The 25,851-nt window shown below is 42.5% G+C and overlaps 1 protein-coding gene across 1 annotated transcript; it reads right to left on the reverse strand.

The window, feature by feature from the left end:
* Positions 1-934: 934 nt before the first annotated feature.
* Positions 935-12,012, reverse strand: LOC148141473 (putative G protein-coupled receptor 139). The gene is made up of 3 exons (XM_087978130.1): positions 11,949-12,012; positions 1,405-2,154; positions 935-1,071 (listed from the first exon to the last, which is right to left on the reverse strand). Exons 1-3 carry the CDS (start codon positions 12,010-12,012, stop codon positions 935-937), a joined length of 951 nt encoding a protein of 316 aa, XP_087834256.1.
* Between the last annotated feature and the right edge of the window lie 13,839 nt (positions 12,013-25,851).

Raw genomic sequence — 25,851 nt, forward strand, 5'->3', positions numbered from 1 at the left:
GTGCTGGAATACAAGGGTCCAGAGGTAACAATGGAATGGATGACCATTTCACCAATTATGAGCAGAAGCAGGGATTGGTTTAGGATCTAATTTGAAGATGGAAACAATAATTCTTGGTGATGATGCGGATGTCTTTTTGAATTGATCTCAGGTTCCAATATGAAGCCACAAGCAAACAGGGTTCATCCAGTGTCAGTTCCCATTGAGCTCAGTGAAGTCAGTGAGAGCCACAAAACATTTTCATGGAAGCACTGAGGATATCAGCTCATCTACCACATCCGACCCCATTCCTGATCTTCGGATGCTATTTGTCACCGAGCTCTCTGATTGGGCCTATCATTTCAGCAGCTGATTCATGGGAAGAAACAAATTTTAAAAAAGAAATGATATCACCATCAGACCAGGGGGAACTGAATGGAAACTGACACAAAGTAAATTATTGCTGAAAATACATTTGTAAATAAATGATCCAGATTTTTAATCGTAAATTATTTACTCTTTAAAACAGATATTTTTAAAAAGATTGTCCAGATGTGTGGATCAGAGAATTCCGTGGGGAAGAATGAAGAGGAGGCTGTCTTCACATTTCCCACACTGGCCTGCAGTGAACAATGATCCTTCCTTCCAGCTCCTTTATTTTAGTACCTTGCTCATTCGCTGTGAAGTGATGGATTGGGATGAATATTTTTTTCTGGGCACGTCTGATTCTTCTTTTGCTTTTGCTTTTGTTGTTCAGCTTCTCCTAACTGTTGCTGATTGCTAACAGCACTTTACACTGGCTTTGCTCCTCCAGTCTCTTTCTGTTTGCTCCTCAGATGGAGTCGTCCCTTGCCCATCAGAAAAGGAGTGTCATCATGTTGCTGCTCCTCCTTCACCTTTCAGTCCATTCCTCACGTGAACTTCATTATCTGCTACATCTAATGTTGGCTCTCAGTTACTTGGATTTGTTCATCAATTGAATTATTTTTATAACTGGATATTTCACGGCATGCTTTAATTGGTCTCTAAAACTATTCTGTGCCACCTCATAAATAAATGCATTTGTGCAGCAATTTAGGTTCCGCAGCATATTGCACAGTGGCCCAGTGGTTAGCACTGCTGCCTCACAGCGCCTGTAGACCCGGGTTCAATTCCCGACTCAGGCGACTGACTGTGTGGAGTTTGCACATTCTCCCCGTGTCTGCGTGGGTTTCCTCCGGGTGCTCCGGTTTCCTCCCACAGTCCAAAGATGTGCGGGTTAGGTGAATTGGCCATGCTAAATTGCCCGTAGTGTTAGGTTAAAGGGGTGGATGTAGGGGTATGGGTGGGTTGCGCTTCGGCGGGTCGGTGTGGACTTGTTGGGCCGAAGGGCCTGTTTCCACACTGTAAGTAATCTAATCTGTAAGTAATCTAATCTAAGCATATATGCGATTAGTTCAAAGAGTCTAAATGCAGGATTATCCAAATGATTAACAGCTTGAAAGATGTACAATATGTACACAAACCAGAGAAGTATGAAGCTGGCAGATATGACAAAGAGTAAAATCACAGATTTCTTTCTGCTCTCTGTCTCTGGATCATTCTGTATTTCTCTCTGACCCCTCAATCCCTCACGCACCTTAATGGCCTCAAAGATATGTCTGACAGTCAGAACATTGAGAAAGAGAATAAAGGTGAATGGGAGAAATGGTGTTAAAAAATGTTCAAAATATTTAAAACTTGCCCAGCGACGGTCAAAGAAGTAGCTAGACCTGGTTTTACAGTACCATGGAACATTGTTGATGACCATTCCTGGTCTAATTCGAAAGTAGTTGGGAATGTTCTTTAAAGAAAAGAAAATACAGATTGTTGCTAGAACTGTCACTGCAGTTTTCTCTGTACAATAATTAGTTTTCATCTGATGTAAACAAATGGCAACAAATCGATCAAATGAAAAAGCAGCAGTGAACCAGACAGAACAATCAATGGTCAGCTGGCACAGGACATTGACAACACTACAAACAGGAGTGATGTCTAGGAAACATCTTGGATAAAAATGGTAACTAAATCTCCAAATTACGACATCAAAAACAATGAACAGTAGATCAGACACTGCCATGGCCACAAGATAGCGAGTACTGCATTTAGAAAGACGACACTTGCCCCAAGCCAACGATACAATTTCCACTAGACTCACTGTAAGAGAGAGAAAGCAAAAGGAGAATCAAAGTTATGAATCAGACATTCTGTGTGCGTGAGACCCATCTGTCAGTGATGGATTTTAGCACAAAGTTAATTGGGTTTCCACGTCATATGAAGTTTAAAGAATCTGAACCACAACAGCAAACTCTCTCTTTCTGAATTATTTGCCCTTTTAAAAGGTATGGGAAGGAACATGCACACAATTTTTTTAGGGGGTCAGCAGCAGTTAATTTCACCTGCACTGTAGGTGCTCTGGCTGATTGGTGTTTCCCATAAGACCACAACGTCCACACAAAGACACCCAGGAGCAGTAAAACAAAGAATGGGAGATACCTAACATGGACATGTGTTACAAAATTCCTGTATTCATTTTTGGGGTGTCCACAACTCAAATTTCCTCCCAAAGTGTCCAACCACATAGTATAAACTACATTACAAGGCATTGAATAATTCCATAGTGTCTACAAATGGATGTCCTCCATACTCTAAAAGAAGAAATGATAGGGCACTAAGTCCCTCTCACGTGTAAAAGACTGAAAATCCTGGCAGTCTGACCTAGGAAGGTATTCAGCAGTGAATGCCACCACCATTTCCCAAGTTGGATACTCACTGTAATCATAAGAACATCAACGTTTTGCACAGAGTTCGTCCACATATTCAAAACTGCACACCACAGCCTCTACCTAGATAAAATCTGAATCCATGCAGCACTGGCCATTGCAACTTTCCAGTTTAGAAATCACACACTTTAGGGCTCAAATTAAACAAAGCTTCCTGCCCGCTGTCCAGGCTCATGCAACCCAAGCTCCTCTCCTCGGCCATCTTCTTGTGAACGGAGATCCCCTTCCCAGGGTTCAAAACACACACTGGGGTGAGACTTTAACTATAGTTTATCCAAAACGCACCATGGAAATCACCTGAATTGTACTACAGCTTGTTCTCAGAGATCCAAATATTGTAACATTGCTTGGCATCAAAGACAGTTTCTGTGGATTCAGGCCAATGCTAAAGATTAGGGAAAATGATGGCCTTATCACTGGACTACTTATTCAGAGACCTTGGTAATGTTCTGGGAGATGGTTTTAAGGCTGCAATGGTAGCCAATGCAATTCCAATTCAATAATAATCGGGAATTCTGCTGTCGAATGATGACGATGAAATGGCTGTCAGCTGTTGGGAAAAAAAACCATCTCGTTCACTCATATCCTTTCAGGAGGGCAATCTGGCATCCTTACCTGGTCTGGCCTTCATGTGTCTTCAGATCCACAACAAACTGGTTGACTCTTACCTGCCCTCTTGGCAATTAGGGAAAGGTGGTAAGTGTTGGCCTACCTAGCAACACCCAGATCCCTTCTATGAATAAAAGGAAATGGTGCTCCTCATGCACAGACATCTACTCCTATTTTAGACCATTCCTTGGGACTGAATATCCCCACACTGAGTCCAAAGAAATTCTGCAAACCAATCCATTTCTGAAGTTAAAAGATCCCTTACTCAATTCAGCATAGTTTCCTGGAGTAGGGAATACCAATGTATAGACCTTTCCACAGCACAGAAAACTGAGGCAAAATAATCTGTCTCCTGCAGATGTGGGAATGGTGATTATTTTCAGATGTACTCATGGAATGTGAGCTTTAGTGATTCTTTGCCCAGCTCGAACCATCTTTGCGATGGTGTTGAAGATCTGCCTTTGTGAACATCTGCATTGCACAGGATCCAGAAAAGTTGACAGTGTTTTCAGAGGAGATTTGTGGAATTTTTTAATGAACAACAGTGACACAACGATATATTTCCAACTCAGAATGAAATCTGGCTTGAAAAGGAACTTGCACATGATGGTGTTTCTTTGCATCTGCTGCCCTTGTTCTTCTCGGTTCAGGAGGCCATGGGCTTACATGTTCCTATTGAAAGAGACTCGAAGCGTTACTATTCTGCATTTGTAGGATGTATTTATTGCTGGCCATGTGTGCCGAATGTGACGCTGAGCATGCCAATGTATCGGCTGTTTGTCCTGCACAATGTAGAGCTGTGTGAATGGTATGCTCAGAATCATAGAATCCCTGTAATGTGGAAATAGGCCCTTCAGCCCAACAAGACCCTCTGAAGATTAACACACCCGAACCCATTCCCCTATCCTACTACTCTACATTTACCTCTGACTAATGTACATAGCCTTCACATCCCTGAACACTATGCGGCAATTTAGTATGGCCAATTCGCCTAACCTGCATATCTATGGGCTGTGGGAGGAAACCAGAGCACTCGGAGGAAACCCATGCAGACACAGGGAGAATGTGCAAACTCCACACAGACAGTCGCCTGAGGCTGGAATCGAACCTGGGTCTCTGGTGCTATGAGGCAGCAGTGCTAACCACTGGTGGCTGCCTCTATGATGCATTCGAATTGCTGTCAGCCAGATACATGAAAAACATTCTACTCCACCCCTGAGCTATGTTTTCTGGGTGGTGGACATGGATTGGAGAGCAGGCAGGAAGCTCATTAGCTGCAGTAATCAGACATACTCCTGTGGCTACAGCACTTGTCTGGCTGGAGCAGGTAATTTCCTTGTTAACGGTTAGCCCAGGTTGGTGCCAGTCATGCATTCAGTGATGGTAATGTCATCATAAGCCAATGGGAGATTGGTAGATTATCACTTTTTGGAAATGATCATTACTTGTCACTTGTGGAGTGTGAATGTTACTTGTCAATTATCAGCCCAAGCTCAATATTACCGTGGCCTGCTTCCATGCTGTAGGGATTATATTCTACTGGTGGTACAGTGGTTAGCACTGCTGCCTCACAGTGCCAGGGACCCAGGTTCAATCCCAGCCTTGGGCCACTGTCTGTGTTGAGTTTGCACATTCTTCCCGTGTCTGCATGGGGTTCCTCCAAAGACGTGCAGTTCAGGTGAATGGCCATGCTAAATTGCCCATGGTGTGAGGTGCATTAATCAGAGGGAAATGGGTCTGGGTGGGTTATTCTTCTGAGGATCGGTGTGGACTTGTTGGGCTGAAGAACCTGTTTACACACTGTAGGGAATCTAATATAATATGTGCACAGACCTCTTCATTGTCTAAGGAGTAAATGGTGATGAACATTGTGCAATCATGAGAAAGCATCTCTAATTTGGAGGGAAGAGCATTGTTGAGGCAGATGCAGATTTTGGGGCCTAAGATATGACCTTGAAGAATTTCTGCTGAGATGTCTGACCGTTGAGACGATTGACCTCCAACAGCCATAACCATCTTTACCTGTCATCAGGATGATACCAAAGAGAACTGTGATCTCATTGACTCCAAATTTTCACTCCTTCTTTTCACTACTTCAGGAACTAGGCATTAGCTGTATAAAGAGATGGAACTGGCTGAGGAACAGACAATCAATTCTTCTGTAAATGCAAGTCAAACAATCCTGAGTTTGGTGCACTACAGACTGAACATGTTGAGTGTATTGGAAGGTCAGAGGCTATGGTACAAAAAGATAGCAATGAGTGAGTCTGGGCTCCCAACAGAATCTGAATGTTTGTCATGACCACACTAAAAGAAGGGAGATGCTCACAACTCTGGAAATTGGATTGGGTAGCTGTGTTAGTGACAAAGGGTAGACAGATGTATAGAGAGAATAACTGATCAGAGAGACTGCAACTAGCATTCATGAATTTGGAATACTCATACAGAGTTAGAACAACCAGTAATGGGAGAGGCTTGTATGGCATGTTAAATATTCTGTATTCTGTACTGTTAATTCTAAGTAAAACTGTCCAATTCAATTATAAATCATGGTGATAATATTGCAAGTACTAAAGTTAGGCTTTTTTTGTCGAAACAAGCATTTTTATTCCTACACTATTAGTATTTTTAAAATTTTATTGTGGTTCTGTTCGCCGAGCTGAGAATTTGTGTTGCAGACGTTTCTTCCCCTGTCTAGGTGACATCCTCAGTGCTTGGGAGCCTCCTGTGAAGCGCTTCTGTGATCTTTCCTCCGGCATTTGTAGTGGTTTGAATCTGTTGCTTCCGGTTGTCAGTTCCAGCTCTCCGCTGCAGTGGTCGGTATATTGGATCATGGATGCGGATCGTTAGCTGTCTTCCTGTTTGTCCTATGTCTGACAACAACTCACCAGAATGAAGGACCCGATACCCAGCATGAGCAAAACCAATGTAGTGTACAAAATCCCATGCAAGGGCTGCACAAAACACTACACAGGACAAATGCAGATCATTAGCTGTCTTCCTGTTTGTCCTATGTCTGACAACAACTCACCAGAATGAAGGACCCGATACCCAGCATGAGCAAAACCAATGTAGTGTACAAAATCCCATGCAAGGGCTGCACAAAACACTACACAGGACAAACAGGAAGACAGCTAATGATCTGCATCCATGAACAAACTAGCCATGAAACGACATGACCAGCTATCCTTAGTAGCTACACACGCAGATGACAAGCAATATGAATTCGACTGGGACAACACTACAGTTATAGTTCAAGCCAAACAGAGAACAGCCAGGGAATTCCTAGAGACATGGCACTCATCCACAGATTCAATCAATAAGCACACCGACCTGGACCCAATATACCACTGCAACGGATAGCTGGAACTGACAACTGGAAGCGACAGATTCAAATCACTACAAATATCCCGGAGGAAAGATCACAGAAGCGCTTCACAGGAGGCTCCCAAGCACTGAGGATGTCACCTAGTCAGGGGACGAAACATCTGCAACACATATTCCCAGCTCGGCGAACAGAACCACAACAATGAGCACCCGAGCTACAAATCTTCTCACAAACTTTAAATTTTATATATTGCTTTAAAAGTGATTGATGCAAAACCTCTTCCTTCCAAGGAGGAGCAGCAATCTCTGGAAAATTAACTGTGGAAAGATTATGAATTACAGATTCAAAAATTGTTAATCTAAATCAAATCAGATGAGTCTAGCCATGTCCCACAAATTTTCCTAATCCTGCTGGAAGAATAATCAGTACCAAAAATATGATTTGAGTCAATATAATATGTATATTGGGCATTTAACTAAACTAACATTGTTGCTCTGCAATTTTCCTTTCTGAGAAATATCACATCTATTTATCTCCATTGGGACATTTCACTTTGTAAACTTAGCACTAAACATATGCAACCAACTCTGAAGATTTTCCCATTTGCTATCCATTTTATAATTACAAACTCCATTGACTGGAATCCCTCCCTAATAACATTGTGGGTCAACCCACTGCAGATGGACTGCAGCAGATGAAGAGGCAGCTCACCACCACTTCTCAAGGGCAACTTAGGGATGGGCAATAACTGCTGGCCAGCCAGCACCACCCACATCCCACAAATGAATTAAAAAGGCAGCTCCATCAGAGGAACAGAACAGAGGAATGTAATATAAACGAAGCACTGCATGGTTCATGTCGCCATGGTCCTAGTTCCCACTGCGGCCAGGTATTCCATTTCATTCAGTTCCCACAAACAGTAAATTCTATATTTAAAGATACTCCTCCTTGCACAAGACTACTCAGGTAAGATGTTCCACTCCAGTTAGTAACCAAACTCAGTATAATTTTACTTTGAGATGCTCCCAGTGACACTTTGTAGGGATGGCCAATACCTGCTTATACCAAAGTGACCCATGCCCGCTTACACAAAATGGATTCCAGTCCCATTAATGAAAGGATGATTGTCCCAGTCAGACCCAAGTCATGGACCAACCAAGTTAACTCCCGAAGCAGCTGCACTGACAACAGCTAAAGTTAGTTCATAGTAAACATTTGCTTCTCTAAAATTACTTGCAATATTAAGCAATAGGTTCTCACTAAAGGTTATTCAAACAATCATCGAGGTAGTTTTCAGTATAAAGCATAGTTAGATACACATATAACTAAAGGAAATATAAGCATGAGAAATAACATTTAAATATAGATGTGAAAGTTAAGTAGCCTCAAGAAATGTATTCTCTTATGCCCTGAACAAAATAAATTATTCACAGCCCATTAATCACAAAGTGCTTACAGTAGAAGTGACTGTATAACTTTACACTTAATGACTAACTTTATAACAGAAATCAATATTGCAACTCTTATAGCAAGTATTCTTACAAATATAATTAGAATAGTGCGAAATATAAGAGAAATACTAGAATTTAAGCTGTCCTTAGAGATAATCCAACCTGAGACAGATCCAAAGAAATATAGCCAGTAAGTTTGGAATGTAAATTAATAGGAAGCTGAGGAAGATCCCAAGGCCCAGAGATTATAGTGTCTGGTATACACCAAAAGATCTTGGGAATCTGGGGCGGTCTATAGAGATGCCTGTTATTAATTAGGCTTCTCTTGGGATTGGGTATGCGGAGTAAGAAGGAAGGACATAATGACCATGTTGTATTTGATTATTGTAATTCAAACTGGACAAAAATGTTGTGTTTCCCTGCAAAACTCAGCATGTGTCATTGACCGGTCTTCCAATCTGAGCCAAAGATGAAACAGATAATCATGTTTGTACATCAAGGCCAGATTCAGGGAAGATCCTTTGGCCCTCTCCCTGCATTAACGGATTCTGCTTGAATAAAAGTCTTCTACTTGCCTGAATCCTTCCTTCCTCCTGAGTCTTCAATCCCAGTCAGGGCTAACGCTTTTACAAACTTGGACACTGAGGTTAGTTGGTTAGTTATTCCCCTTTGACTCGGAGCCCACAGTCAATAAAATTCAAATTGAAAGATGCTCACTGAATCGCATTTTACCATTAGAATCAGATGTTCCCTTCAGGCTATTGACCCACATGTTCTACAGTGAAAGATATTCCCATTAATATTTATGATTGAGATATTATTAGTGCTCTGAACTTACTACAATGCTGCATTTATAGGTACCCAAGAAAAGCAAGAATACCTGGTCACGAGTTCCTATTTCAGCAGTTAGCCACACTCAGTATAATTCTACGATGACACATCCTCCCAGCAACATGAGGCCACAGCAACCAGAGGGTCCAGCCTGAGGTTCATGATTCCCATTCAGTACAATTCCATGATCAGTAATACCTTCACTCAGAGTGATTCCTGGGGATCCAGATCAACATTATACAATATTCTAGTCAATCACTGGATCATGCAGAGTGCCTGTGAGCTCCAGACAAAAGATCGCTTTATCTCATTTGAGGAAATACACCGTAGAGTTAGCTTGGAAATGTTCACTGTGTCCATTAACATTTCACATTGGGAACTCATACTGCCCGTGTCCAGTGTCCAGTCAATCAAGGGTTACTTGTATCCATCATGCACAGCAATGGATCAGCTTTCAGGCAGCACTTGACATCAGTGATTAGGAGCCTCTGGAGAAGTAAAGACTGAACTTCAGAGAAAAATAAAAGTCTCCAACAGAGCCCATTACAGAATGCTAGTGTCCCACAACACTCTGTCTTCTGTATTGTACTAACCTCTGGGTATTATGGCAATAACACATGCTCTCTGAAAGTCTTATTGGCGAGCAAATGAAATTTGTTTGATGTCTTGCCAAACCCAACATTCCAACAACTGCAGTTTTCTCAACTGAACTGTCTTGGACTTGAAGAGACAGGTCATTATTGCATCAGAGAGTGTGATCCACTGTGTTACTCCCCTGATGTAAAACACACCATGTCCCAGCCAGCAGTGTTGATGCAGCAGCCCTGATATTTACAATGTACTGTGGGAATGTTCAGCTTAGTGTTATCGTTACTGCAAACATTTTTAAACTTCCAAGTGCATGCTGACAACAACAAGTCCCTTCAAAACTATCTCACTCCCACCACAACGTACTTTCCATCCTCTAATTGTAACAAATCATTCTGAGGGTTACTCAGCACCTAAATGTGACTTCCAATAAACCACTGCACCTTGATAAAGGTGATCAACATGGAAATTTCCATCCAAGGTGAAGGAGCTGAACACACTGAACTGCCCTGTGTGGGGTCAGTTCCCTGTATGACCATCCTCAACCAGCACAGGGTCGAGTCATGAACAACTTCCCACAAAATGAACACAGTCGAGCAGGCACTGTCACCCACACCCACATCCCAATTATCCAGACCGCAAGGTAGATGTAACATAATTCTCAGGGACAGATTGATATAACAACAGCAAGTCACGTTTTAACTGTTGGAAGCTACACATTTATACAAATCTATCTCTGTGGTGTGAACCATAATCCCTATTTGGACAGACATTCTGTGTGAAAATCTTTGCAAAGATGTCCCACACCATAAGGCAAAGAGCATCATGCAAATCAGGGTCGACAGATGATTCGATCAGATTAGATTAGATTACTTACAGTGTGGAGTCAGGCCCTTCTGCCCAACAAGTCCACACCGCCCCGCCAAAGCGCAACCCACCCATACCTCTACATTTACCCCTTACCTAACACTACGGGCAATTTAGCATTGCCAATTCACCTGACCTGCACATCTTTGGACTGTGGGAGGAAACCGGAGCACCCGGAGGAAACCCACGCAGACACGGGGAGAACGTGTAAACTCCACACAGTCAGTTGCCTGAGGCGGGAATTGAACCCGGGTCTCGGGCGCTGATAGGCAGCAGTGCTAACCACTGTGCCACTGTGCCTCCCACATTCATATTCTTTTAGCAGTGAGCTGCTGATGGACTGTGAATCCACTGGTGACCCTGATATAGTATTCAACTCATGGAGCCCTTCAGTGATAAATATTACATTAACTGGAGGTCACAACAGCAGGAGTGACTTTCCCTCCATATGGCTGGATGGCCTAGATCCTGACTGGAGCGAAGGAGTAGCACAATATCTGAAATTATACGTCAGCCACTCCAAACCAACTTGTCTTTCATCTGTGAAAAATCCTGCTGTACCACCCAATCTTCACCGTTCTGTGACTCCTGGACCAGGCACAAAAGCAGAGATTTCACACAGTTGATAGAGTACTACACTCCTTGGTGTGACACTATGGCCTCACGGTGAATTGGTCTAAAAATATATGCACAGTTTTCATTTCTAAAACATCAGTGCCATTTAAATGACAATAAATAAATAAAAAACAGGCATACATACAGATCTAAATTGATAGTCAAAAACAAAATAATAATCCCAAATAAATGGCCGTGGGAGGAATTTCACCAGGAAAATTATTGTTTGGGGAACATCAAAAGATAACAGCAACAAAGAGCTGGGTGGGAAACATCCTGCTTGACAAAGTGGATTAATCCTCTGTGGGAGAGCTACTACCACAACACTCCAGATCTCAGCATTAATAGATCTCCTATTAAACTCTGCACCACAGTGCATCTTCTTACAAAATGGCACAACACACAACTCTTTTTGACAATAATTCATGCAATACACATCAAAATTGGAACTCTGTGCTCCATATCCCTTCCAGCGAATTGCCTTCACAAATAGCATGTCCCTACACACCCACTGACTGATGAAAATACACAAGATGGTAGAAGCTATTCCGTACTGTCCCACTCTTATCACTCAATAACAACCTGCTGAACCCATCCATTGCCCTGTTGTATCTGGGCTCTCATTTGAAGCAAGCTGCCTGAGCATCAATACAGCCTCAGTGTAAACCCATTCTGCACAGTATAGAGGAACAGACAATGCTGCATGTTACTGAGGAGCCTCCTAACTGACAAACTATTCACTTTAAACTCAGTAAGTTCGATTGTCTGGCATCAGAATTTGCCTTGCTGAATGGGAATAAAATAATTATCAGTCAAAGAGTGGAAGTAAGTAAGGTTTAATGCAGAGGTTTATAAAACTTAAGTGATTACAAGACTTACCAGGAACACCAACAATGACAAGGATGATGTAATATACTTTGGCAATCAATCTTGGAATGTACATTTTGTCGCTTGTAAAACAAGCTCTCCCTTCCTGCTGCTGGCAATCCGTCAGAATTGGAGAATTCTCTCAGAATTGGAGCTGACACTGTTCCAGAGACTTTATCATCTATTGTGTGGCGTCTCCACTGGGAAACTGGAATTGCATCTTCAATTTTTTTTAATCATTTTGACGATTATGACGACAAGTTTATTTTAATGATGTGATATCATTGAGAGTTAATTCTGTATCTGAATTCCCCAAAGACTGGTTTAATCTGATCCGATCAGGTCTGAAATGATAATTGCAACTTGTCTCCAAGTAACAATACTTGCATTATTTCACACACTAGCAGTCCCATCTATACCTAAACATTTTTTGATATTCCTATTAGTGATGATCTTCATTTTTCTGAGGCTGTTCAGTCATTTGATACCTCATGAAGTAGAGCTCCTTAGAGCTGCTCTACTGCACACTGTCTCACTGCTTCCTTCTTCATTTAGTTTTACTGCTCATTTGGGAAATTCTTTCTGTGAATGAACACTCTAACACAGAATCTGAAACTGATACTGATCACAATAATAGCTGAAACTTACATTAGGAAATATTTTCACAAACAAAGACAAAACAAAATTAACAGAATGATATAGAACAGAAAAGGCCCTTCAGCCAATATTTTTTGTCCAACCACAATTATACTAAATTGACATGAATCTCACTTTGCAGCACTCAGCCTTGGTGTTATGACATTTCAAACACTCATCCAAGTACATTTTAAAGGTTTTGAGACTTCCCTTCTCCTGGGCAGTGCACTGCAGCCCCCATATCATCATCAAGGTTAATAGATTTTTCCTCATGTCCCCTCTAAACCTCCTGCCTTTCAGCTTCAAATTTCATCCACCCTGTTCTGACCCTTTGAATTAGGGGAACAATTGTTTTCTATTCACCTTCTCCATGCCCCTCACAGTCTTATCTACCCCAATCTCTGCTGTAAAAAGAATAGCCTGAGCCTATCCAGTCTCCATCTTCAGAGTTGCTTGGAAGTGGCAAAACAAATTCGAATTAGACCCATCAATTTAAATTATACCCTGAAAAATATCAAATTCCAGTCATGTTTGAATTGAGCGTATTGACAATCTTAAAAGTCAATGACACAATCCAATGCTTTGGGTTGTAAGACCAGGGAAGATTGAACAGTTGGAAGGAAAACTGCCACCAGGCCAACAGCTGTAGACTGCTAGTCAGAACTCGCTGAGAGGTACCTGTGTAGAGAAGGAGTTCACACAGAGAAAAACCTCAACACTGAGCTGGAGAGCCAATCTACCGATGAAGATAAAGGGAATATTTGACTGCTGGCTCATTTTAGAATTTGGTATTTTCTGTAACTCTTAATTGGGAGTTTTATTGGACTTGTATTATAGAAGGGAAGGTAAACGGTAGGTTAGAGAATGGAGTTGTAAATAGTTGTTAGTTAATTATTCTCTGTTATACTTTAAGAAATAAAGTTGTTAATTTTTACTTTCATAGTTCTTAGCCATTTGATGAATCTTTCCTGTGTTGCTAGTTTTAAATTAAGCAGGACTGTTTACCCCGCTTCTTAACATTATTCATTCATGGAATGGGTCAGCATTTATTACCCATCCCTAGTTGCCCCTTGAGAAGGGGATGGTTAGCTGCCTTCTTCAATCACTACAGTCCAAATGCCATTAGGGAGGGAATCCCAGGATTTTGACCCAGCGACGGTGGCCAAATGGTGACGTATTTCCAAGTCAGGATGGTGAGTGGCTTGGAGGGGAACCTTCTGCGGCTGGTGTTCCCACATACGTGCTGCCCTCGTCCTCTAGACAGAAGTGTTCATGGGTTTGACTTAAATTAGATTACGTACAGTGTGGGTTTGGAGGGTGTTGTCTGGGGATCTTTGGTGAGTTTCTGCAGGGCACTTTGTAGATGGTACACACTACTGCTACTGAGTGCCGGTGGTAGATAGAGTGAATGTTTGTAGATGTGTCAATCAAGCGGGGACTGCTTTGTCCATGGACAGTCTCAAGTTTCTTGAGTGTTTGTTGGAGCTGTCCATTCCAGGCAAGTGGAGAGTATACCATCACATCCTGACAGAGAGACCTTATCTCAGTACAGGGAGAGAGTTGAATTGAGAACCTGCAGATTCCTCATCATAGAATTTCCTCCTGGGTAATCGCTATCCGATTGGAAAGCTCTTTAAGTCTCCATCAAAATCAAATCCTTTGGGAGCTTCTGATGCAATTAAATAGAATCGTTAATCAGAAAATTTTCCAATTGAACAGAACCCCATACTAAAGTCACAAACCACCAATTTTGAGCTGTTTCGACATGAGAAATTGGGGCAGGTATCAGAACCCACTCACCAAACAAATTACAAGAAATGGCTGGGCTCCCTATTTTTCAGCATCAAGTTGCCCAGTTACAATGGGCAGCTAATAAAATGCAGTCGAATCAGACACTTCCTGTCATGGGTGGCCGGGAGGAGGGGGTGCTTGTGTTAGAAGTGAAACAATGCTACCCTCTGCATTGTTTCACTTCTAATGCCTCTGTACAGGTGGTGGTGAAGGCTGAATTTTCAGAGTGTTGCTCCTTGATTATATGCTAGTGTGAACGAAAACCTTAGACACAGAATTTATAAGAACAAAGTGTCATGCAACTCATGCGAATGAATTGAACAGAGCTAATATGGCTCTTAAATCGCGAATCAATTAGAATGGAGGTGCAGGTTTTTATTAATTAACACATAAATCCCAGAATTTCTTTCAAGTCACTGCCCTGAAATAACTTCAGGTGTTATCAATATGAAGGAGGTGACACCTCCAGTCAGACGACGCATTTTAGGTGTGAAGTGTTGCTTGGAGTCTGTCTGTATCTCAAACCTCGAGTCAGACTGGTTTTATTTCCAAAGTAGTTTATAAAATGCCACAGTGACCGACTGCCTACAGATTGTGTGCTTTTTGAACAGAATAAAATGCACTTGCAAATACAAATCTGCAAATGCAAATTCACCCCACAGATTTATATGAACGTGTCTGTGTGAGAGACGGAGGAAAGAGTGTGTGTGTGTGTGAGGGGAGAGAGAAAGTGTACGTGTGTATGATGGGAAGAGAGAGAGTGTGTGTGTGTGTGTGTCAGAGAGAGAGAGAGGCAGAGTGACTCAAAGTTAAGACCCAGGCTGACGCCTCCAGCTCATTGTCTGACCTGAGGTGTCACTTCTTTTATATTGATAACACCCCAAAGTTATCTCAGGTCAGTGACTTGAAAGAAATGCTGGAATTTGTACGTCCATTCTCACTGACTAGCAATTTAAGAGCAATCTTAGCTGTGTTCAGTTTGTTCACATGAGTTGTGTGACCCTTTGATCTTTTCCTTATAAATTCTGTGTCTAACATTTTCCTCTTTCACTAACACCTAATGAATGAGCAGCATTTTCAAATAAATCCTTTGGACTAATTTTTGACCTTGTCCAACAGTGGCACCCCCACTAGTGGGACAGAGAGAGGGGGAACGAGAGAGAAAGAGAGAGAGAGAGGATTGACTCCCAAAACAACAGACCACATTGGACAGACGCACATCAACATAGTTAAAAATCACACAACACTAGGTTATAGTCCAACAGGTTTAATTGGAAGCACACTAGCTTTCGGAGAGATGCTCCTTCATCAGGTGATAGTGGAGGGCTCGATCGTAACACAGAATTTATAGCAAAAATTTGCAGTGTGATGTAACTGAAATTATACATTGAATAATTGATTGTCTGTTAAACCTTTCATCCGTTAGAATACAGTGATAGTTTCACTTCTTTCATGTGTAAATCACAAAACCATTTTTTTAAAGTTGCAATCTCGGGTTAGCTGTTAACAATGGTGATAACTAGACAATATGTTGAAGGTGTTAGCCCCCTGTGTTCTCTGTCTATGACCTGATGTTTAGATTGATTCCAATGTGTCAAGAGGGGGATTAACCCTAATTCTAATACATTGACACTCAACCTATTTTCAGTGGCTCGAGGAGTTGGAGTTCAGTAGGGACTTCTTTAGAAAATTATTCATTGACATGATGAGGGCGTTGCTGGCTAGGGCAGCATTTATTGCCCGTCCCTAATTGCAGTTAAGAGTCAACCACATTGCTGCAGGTCACATTTAGGTCAGACCAGGTAATGTCAGCAGTTTCCTTCCTTAAAGGACATTAGTGAACAGATGGGCCTTTTCCTGACAATCAACAATGGATTCAAGGTTCTCATTAGACTTAATTCCAGATTTTTTTAAAAAAGTGAATTCAAATTCCATCTTCTGCTGTGGCAGGGTTCAAACCTGGATTCTCAGAACATTACTTGGGTCTCTGGATGAACACTCCAGTGATAATACCATGACCATCATCTCCCCAGCAACAGCCTGAAGATTGGTTCAGTTGCAGTTTGTTGCAGCTCTGCAAGTGCTCTGCAGCTATAGACATCTGGAACTGACCAACAAGTAAGACCTCTCTCCCCCTTTGTGAAACTACAAACAAAACTTCATACAGAGAAAATTCTCAAACAAGATCCCAATCCCACTGAAGACATGAAGACCAATTATCACTCTGTAGACATTGTATCATTGTTCGTAGACAACCCTGAAATCTGAAAGAAATAACTCACCACCTATGGTCTGGACTTTTGATTGACAGAAATTTTCCCTGCCTGTATTTCCAGCCATAACATTTTTGTTAAACATTCTGTTTATGTCTATCTTATGCAAATGAGTAAGTGAAGGGGGTCTGTGACACCGGGGTGGGGAGTGTTGCTTGGTGGGGTGTGGGATTAAAATGGAAACAGTTGAGATACCAGTGGTAAATCAGTAATCCATTATTGTAATTTGTTAAAGCTGTTGGTTTACAGTAAATAGAATCATTTTCCTGTTAATGACAAGACCTGATATGAACTACTTTTGTCCTGAATCGCAGTCAGACAGACAAATCGACTGATTGGTGGTTTAATTGGGTGCCGATACCCTATTTGTGACAGCCTGTGGAATAATGGAGTTTGATAACACACTTCTTCATTGAGTCATAATAATATATATTTTAAAACTTGCAATCTATCACATTTGCCAATCTTCCACTCCCAACAATACTGTCCATGAGCCTCCTAACTTATACCATGAGCCTCCTAACTTATCCAAATCTGGATATACAGTGCTATTCCTTTGTTACAAAGTTAAAAATCACACAACACCAGGTTATGGTCCAACAGGTTTAATTGGAAGCACACTAGCTTTCGGAGCGACGCTGCTTCATCAGGTCTATCCCTAATTTAACTCATACTGTACACCCCAATCCAACACCGGCACCTCTGAATCATTCCTTTGTTAGGTCACTTGCAAAACAGCAAAGAGCTGGTACTGCCAGTACAGGTCCACAGGGGACATGTCTATTTGCATCTTGCATCCTACCCACTTGGCTCAATTCACCATATCATTTGGCAATCTTTTCATTCTTCCTCATTCTGTAGTACTAGTAGATAGTAGGTTAAAAAGCAGGACTTCAATGGTTATAATCTTTGAATTACTCCCTGTACCACATGCTAATGATTTTAAAAATAGGACAATATGTCAAATGAATGTGCAAATCAAGAGTTGGTGCATGTGGAAGAGGATATCGAAAGGGTGTTAAATGAATACTTTTCTTTTGTCTTCATTCTGGAAAATGGAGAATGCAAGTATGGGATTCAGGAAAAGATACTGAGGGGACCTTACAGTTTGACATAGGAAATGGGGAGCTATTGGAGGCCCCATCAGGCTCAGAAACTGACATATCCTGTGGCCCGTGTAAGTTATATCCCAGGTTGCTGTGGGAGGTGAGACAGGAATTTGAAGGGGCTTTAACATACATTTGTATTCCTCTCTGGCCACAGGGGAAGTACCAGATGACTGGACGACAACAAATGTGGTTCCAATTTTCATGGAGGGTGATGGAGATGTCTCGCGAAATTACAGACCAGTGTGTCTCACATCAGTGGGAGGGAAACTGTTGGAGAAAATTCTGAAGGAGTGAATGAATACCTACTTGGAAAAGTATGAGTTAAATTAGGGATAGTCAGTATGGCTTTGTCAGAGGGAGGTCATGCCTAACAAATTTGTCCGACTTTTTTTCAAGATGGGACAGTGAATGGATGGGAGAAGTTCAATTGATGTAATTTATGTGGATTATAGTGACGTTTTTGACAAAGTCTCACATGGTAGACTGATTGAGATGGTTAAAGAATTGACAGAAACTTGGTGAGTTGAATCATAGACTGGGTTAGGAATAGGACACAAAGGGGAGGGGTGAAAGGTGGCTCGATTGACATTAGGCTAGCATGCTGCAGAGCATTAGTACTGGGATCCTTCTTGTTTATTATATACATAAATGATACAGATGAAAATGTAGAAGGGGAGGAAATGCTAAACAAATTTGCAAACAACACCAAGATTTGTAGAGTGCTTAAGAAGATGGTTGCAGGTTCCAGGAAGATTTCAATGGGTTGGGCAGATGGGCAGACTATTGGTAGATGGTGTTCAACCCTGGTAAGTGCAAGATGATGCACTTTGGAAGAAATAACAAGATGAGGGAGTTTGAATAAATGGCAGGACACTGGGAGCTCTGAGGAACAAAGGGATCGTGTGGTAATAATTCACAGATCCCAGATGTTGGCAGAGCGTGTGAATAGAATTGTCAAGAAGGCAGATGGGACACTTGCTTTCATCAGTCTTGGCATAGAGCAGAAGAGCAAGGAGGTAATGGTTGAGTTGTACAGAGTGGTGGTTAGGCCACAACAGAAGCTCTGTGTGCAGTTCTGGTCACCTCACCACAGGAAAGATGTGACAGCCGTAGAGGGGATACAGAGGAGGGTCACCAGGATGTTGCCTGGGATGGAGCAATTGAGCTATAGGGAGAGGTTAGGTAAGGTTAGATTGTTTTCATTACAGTAGAGAAGATGGAGACAGGACATGATTGAGGTGTGTAATATTCGGAGGGGTATGGAGAGGATGAGTAGGTAAAGCTATTGCCATTGGTTGGGGGGTCAATTATAAGGGGTTACAGTTTTAGGGTAAGGGCCAGAGACTCAGAGGGGATCTCAGTACATGGCAGGGACAGTGTCCAGGCCCATCACGTTCCTTGGGTTGACTGCAGTGATGATAGAGGGAACAATACATCCGGGGCTGTCGGTGCAGGTGTCACCATGCCACTGGCACTCTGCGCAAACCGAGCATAAAAAGCATTGAGCTCATCAGGGAGGGGTGTGTCCTTGCTTTGTTGCATTTTGTTTCCCATTATTTTGTTTCGGCCTTGCCGCAGGTGGTGGGAGACCATATGGTTGGTTTCGGCCCCTAACTTGGTCTTGTACTGCCTTGGTGTCCCTGATTAGATTACTTACAGTGTGGAAACAGGCACTTTGGCCCAACAAATCTACACCAACCCGCTGAAGTGCAACCCACCCATTCCCCTACATTTACCCCTTTAGCTAACACTATGGACAATTTAGCATGGCCAATTCACCTGACCCACACATCTTTGGACTGAGGGAGGAAACCGGAGCACCCGGAGGAAACCCACGCAGACACGGGGAGAATGTGCAAACTCCACATAGTCAGTCGCCTGAGTCGGGAATTGAACCCGGATCTCTGGCGCTGTGAGGCAGCGGTGCTAACCACTGTGCCACTGTGCCATCATGTCACCCATGGCTTTGATGTCTTTGTGAAGATCATATCTGGATTTTGGGTTTAGGTCTGGATTGCTCGATGTGAATGCTGCCTGTCTGGTCTTCAGTAGGGTGCGGGTTTCCCGGTTCCTCCAAGATTTCAGGTTGGAGAACACTCGGATTGACTTCTTTGTCACACAGTCCTCCAGGCATTTGCGAATGAAGTCCATGGCAGTAGTGACAAGCTCATCGAGGTTTTCTGCTGAGTTCTTGAATATGGTCCAGTCCACTGATTCCAAACAGTCCCAGAAAGGTTCTACCATTGCCTCAGAACAGTATTGTACTAGATTCAGCCACAGATTCATCTGCTTTATCCTCTTATTCCTACCCTGACTAGCTTGTAACATTGTGTATAATCCAGATATTACTACCTGCGAGGACCTCCTTTTTAAATTCCTGCCTAACTTTCAATATTCCCCCTGCAGGATCTCCTCCTTTTCCATTCCTATGTTGTTAGTTTCAATGTGTACAATTAAGGGACAAAACACAGCAATGGACATGCTGGTGCAGCCAACAGTTTCGATGGAAGATGGTGTGAGAGCAGATTTTACCAGAGATTGGAGAACAACAGTGAGGAAAAAGCATCAGATTATTGCAATTCTGCACTGAAACATTACAATTTACCAGGGACCAATTGTCTTTTGCTGAAAACACATTCAAACTGGTATGAGACTGTCACTCACTCCATTCCGAATCACTCATTAACCTCTACCCTGTGTCCTGTCTCTGAGCCAATGGTGAATCCATTCTGCTACTGACCCTTTCGTCTCAAGGGCATCAACTTTTCTCACAATTGCAATTGGACACCTACACTCATCAGCATGAAGTAACTGGTCCCACTCGCATCTCCATTTATACTCTCTCCCATCAATCTTCACAGATTAAACAGAGCTTAAACAGTGTTCCCAACAAACATTCCCAGGGCAGAGGTAGCACAGGGGTTAATACAAAGTAAAGCTCCCATTAAATTGTCTGCATTTAAAACTCCAGGGCAGGGAGAGAATGGGGATAGATACAGAGTGAAGCTTCTTCTTACACTGTCCCCATCTAACACTCCCAGGATAGGTACAAAGTTAGGCACATTGTTGATAGTGCAGACAGTACCATAAAATTACAAAGGGATATTGATAGACTGGGTGAATAGCTAACACTGTATTAGTCAGAGTTCAGGCCAAGCAAGTGTACAGCTATCAGGTTGGAGTACAAAGACGGAGCATAAAGGAGGTTTACAAGAATGATCCTGGACTTAGGGGATATATTCTGAGGGGATATTACACAAATAAGGCTTGTTTTTTCTAGAATAGAGAAAGTTTAAAGTGTTATCTGATTGAAGTCCTCAAATATCAACAGGACAAGGCAGGATGGTTCAAGATAAATGATTCCCACTGATTGGAGATTCTAGAATGAGAGGAAACAGAACCTGAGAATTAGCACCACAGCACTCAGGGGAGATGTGAGGAAACACTTTGACACATAGGGAGGGAGAGGTTTAGAATTCTCTTTCACGAATTTCATTGGATGTTGAATCTGTTGCTCAGTTTAAATATGAGGTAGATATGATTTTGTTAAGTAAAGGTATTAAGGGATATGGGCTTAGGGAAGGAATGTGGAATTAGGCTAAACATCAGCCATGATCCCATTGAATGATAGGGTAGGCTAGAGGGGCTGAATGGCTGACTCATGTTCATGTGTTCCAAAATAAAGATTCCCCGATACTGTCCCCATCAAACACTCTCTCAGGACAAGAGTAGTATGGGGTTAGATGCAACACACCTTCACAAATTCAACACCAAGGTCTTTGTTTGATTGTCTCTGTTCTGTTCTGATTCCCTATTAGATTGCTGGTTCTGAACATCCACATGGACAGTCATCGTCATCCTATGGTGCCATGCCCTGCTCCAAAACACAGTATCTGATTCCAATCCAGAGTGTGATCAAGGAGGCTCTCAGTGTCGGGTGGAGGTGAATCTTGAGCTGACCCAGATGTGTGAATGTCCTGTGCACATCTGTCATCCAAGGATTCTTTAATGGAGCTTTAATATCAGAAAATTCCAGTTTTGTTTTGTCATTCCATGTCTCTGCATAAGTATGTGCGTGTGTGTGAGTCACCAAAGCCCTGCACAATTGAGTCAAATCCTCCTTCTCTCTAGTAATTAATCAGTTTTAAGCATTATTTTCCAGATCCTTGCATGGAAATCACAATAGCTTAATGTATTGGTGTCACCAAATAGAATCATAGAGATGTACAGCATGGAAACAGTCCCTTCAGTCCAACTCGTCCATGAGAACCTGATTTCCCAACCTAATCTCATCCCATTTGCCAGCACTTGGCTCATATCCTTCTAAACCTTTCCTATTCAAATACCCATCTAGATTCCTTTTAATTCCTACAATTGCAACAGCTCCACCATTCCTTCTAGCATTCCATACACGCACCACCTTCTGTGTGAAAACCTTGTCCCTTAGGTCCCTTTTATATCCATCCCCTCTCACACTAAACCTATGCCCTCTAGTTCTGGATTTCCCCACTCCAGGGAAAAGACTTTGTCTGTTTATCCTATCCATGCCCCTCATAATTTTATAAACTTCTATAAAGTCACCTGTCAGCCTCTGATGCTCCAGGCAAAACAGCCCCATCTTATTCAGCCTCTCCCTGTTGGTCAAATCCTCCAACCCTGACAACATCCCTGTAAATCTTGTCTGAACCCTTTCAAATTTCAAAACATCCTTCTGATAAGAAGGAGACCAGAATTGCACGCAATATTCCAATAGTAGCCTAACCAATATCCTTTACAGCCACAACATGAACTTCAATCCTCTGACCAATAGAAGAAAGCATACCAAACACCTTCTTCATTATCCTATCTACCTGCGACTCCACTTTCAAGGAGCTATGAACCTGCACTCCAAGATCTCTTTGTTCAGCAACACTCCCAGGACCTTACCATTAAATGTATAAGTCCAGCTCTGATTTGACTTCCCAAAACGCAGCACCTCACATTTATCTGAATTAAACTCCATCTGCCACTCCTCAGTCCATTGGCCCAGTTAATCAAGATCCTTTGTACTCAAAGGTAACCTTCTTCGCTGTCCACTACACCTCCAATTTTGGTGTCATCTGAAAACATACTAACTATACCTCCTATGTTCACATCCAAAACGTTTATATAAATGATGAAAAGTGGGTCCAGCACTGATCCTTGTGGATGGTTTGCAGGGCATGGGACTGGGGACGTGAGGAAGCCTTGCTTCATCTGCAGACTTAGTCAGGTGTCAGTCAGTGAGTTACAGATAGGAGTACAGTCAAGGGGTATGATGTGGTTCGTATTTAGATTGATTGACACTGGGTTGTGAGTTACTGACAAGAATCTAATTGCGGAGTTTGAGATGTTTATATATAGAATTACAGATACTCTGGTGTGAGATACGAGCTGGAATCCAATCAAAGAGTTCAGGGTGGTTTATATATGGAATAACAGATACCCAGGAGTGAGTGATGGACTGCAATCTAATGGAGAAATTCAGTGTGGTTTATATGTAGAATAACAGATAAATAAAGTCGATTACAGATTGGAATTTTCTTGAGGGAGTTGGGGTGTTTTTTAAAGAATAAGAGTTACTCGAGAGTGAATTACAGATTGGAATCTAATCATGGGGATTGGGGTGCTTTATATATTGAAGAACAAATACCCGGCAGTGAGTTCCAGACTGGAATCTGATTGAGGGGAGATGAATGTTTTTTATACAGAATAACTGATACCCCGGAGTGAGTTATAAACTGGAATGGATCAAGGTTGTCAGGCTGGTTTATACATAGAATACTAGATACCCTGATGCATCTTCTCTAGGGTCAATTAGGGACAGGTAATAAATGCTGACGCAGCCAGTGATGCCCACATCCCACAATTGAGTTAAAAAACTGTCTGAAAATAGGACTGTCTTGTGGGCTTACAGTGCTTTTAGGAAGGGAGTTCCAGGACCCAGCAACAGTGAAGGAACAGCAATATATTTACACATTAGGTTGGTTGTGTAGCTTGGAGGGGAACTTGTAAGTATAATTTTCTTAAGTATTTTCTGTCCTTGTCTTTATAGATCGCAGAGGTTGTGCATTTGGATGGTGTTGTCAAAGGAACCTTGGTGAGTTACAGCAGTGAATCTTGTAAATGATACACATTACTGCGTGTGTGTGTTGGTAGTGAGGGAATCAATGTTGAAGATCATGGCAAGTGTGCAAATTGAATAGTCTGTTTTGTTCTGGATGGTGTCAAATCCTTCCAAGCAAAGGACAGTCAACTTATCTCTGGCAAGAAGACATTCAGCATGTCTGGTTGGTCTAGATACATGCTAGAGAGACCAAGGGCAGGGAGATCTGGATCCTTCAGCGAGGTAAGGTCAGTTAACCACTTTGCTCTGGGTCTGAAGTCATATGTAGGCCAGACCAGATGAGCAGAGCAGATTTCCTACCCTATAGGATATAGTGTAGTCAGATAGGTATTTCTGACATCGGCATTAGTTTCTGGATTAATCATCAATTGGGAATAAACTACGCCATCACTTGTCCCATTGATAGCTTGATCGTCCCTGAGTGCTAATACCAGTGCACCATGAATCAAAGCCCCTTCTTTCTGATCATTGTCTGATCCTGATATTATCCCGAACTCTGGTGATATCATTCAGTATCTTTCCATGTGGGATCTGTCACTGTGTGGGTCTAATTGCTGCCGCTGGCTACACCTTATGCAGCTCCTGTGAGATCCTCAGCCAACCAAATTCTCCACTCCAGAGAGATGAGGCAGCACAGGCCAAGGATGGAGGCTGGGATTTTATAGAAATCTGTGAGACTCCATGCCATTCTACATGTGTAATCCTCACTTCATCAGTCTAATTCCTCACTCTGTTTATTCTTCTGTCTCTTGCAGCTACTCAGGAAGTTCCTGCCTCAGCAGAATTCCCAACTCCTCACCACATTGAAGATGGTTGTTTAGCCAGAGAGGAAAAAGGGGGGATCTGGAGCCTTCAATAAATCCTGCAGTGAGGTAAGATCAGTCTCATTGAACACAGCAGAGAGCAATTCAAGGTGTGATACATTGACGCATAGGAAAGGATAGATACAGTGCTGAAGGGTAAATACAGAGTATAAATTCCCAGCTCATCACCACGGTCTTGTGGGAGGACTACTTTCAGCTCTGTTGTACTGAGCCTTTCCATGACAGCACAGGAATTTCAGCATAGGTAATTCTCTCATTCAGAAGGAATCATCTGACAGTAGGGCAGAAAGTATCAAGAGGGGTGGGGGACTGCCTAACCTTCAGCTCCTCACTCCCTGATCTAATGACCACAAGGGTTTGGCTGACTGTGTCCAAGCTCCCGGACTGGTATCTCAGACTCCCCTTGACTCACTGTGCAGGGGGCCTTGACTGACTGTGGACAATGATATTGAGCTTGCTTGTGTCAGTCGTGAGAGCCTGGTAGCTCTGGCTGAGGGGAAAAACCACGAATGGCAGGGTTAAGCAAGGCAATTATTCTGCAAGAATTCAAGTCTGCTCAAAGCGAGTGTGCACAAACACACAGTGAGTAGCCCTGAGGTGTAGTCCATGAGCTGGGTGTGTGTTCCTGAGCACAGTTGTCCTTGCAGCAGCATTGCAGTGAGAGTTGTCACTTCACCCTGAGCTGCACCATTGAAGTGCAGATGTGTACGGTAAGCGGGTCAGAGATGGGCTATAATGACATGGTGAGGCTGGCATGTGACAGATGCCAGCTTTGATAGGTGTAGAGTGCATGCAGCCTCTGTCTGTGCAGTGGCCCCAGAGACTTTGGTGTTCAAGATAGAAGTCCACAGGAGCGAAGGGCGAGATGGAGTCACCAATTACCAGCTTTGACTTTCATGTCAAATTCTCAGCATTGAGTCTCCCCACAGTGAGAGGGAGGATATGAAGCTGCAAGTTGATGAGGAGAGATCGACATTAACGTGGCTTTTCATAACCAATAATCACTTAGTCAGTATCTTACCACTCCGTTGCAAGAATCATGTTTCTAAGAATGGTGCAACAAGGAGCAGGCCCTTCAGCCCACCAAGCCTGTGCTAAACCATAATTGTCTCCATAATCACCACCAACGCCACTGTC

This window comes from Chiloscyllium plagiosum, unplaced genomic scaffold, assembly GCF_037043375.1.
Source record: "Chiloscyllium plagiosum isolate Xiang-an unplaced genomic scaffold, Cpla_swu_hap1 HiC_scaffold_33, whole genome shotgun sequence".
Classification (NCBI taxonomy): domain Eukaryota; kingdom Metazoa; phylum Chordata; class Chondrichthyes; order Orectolobiformes; family Hemiscylliidae; genus Chiloscyllium; species Chiloscyllium plagiosum.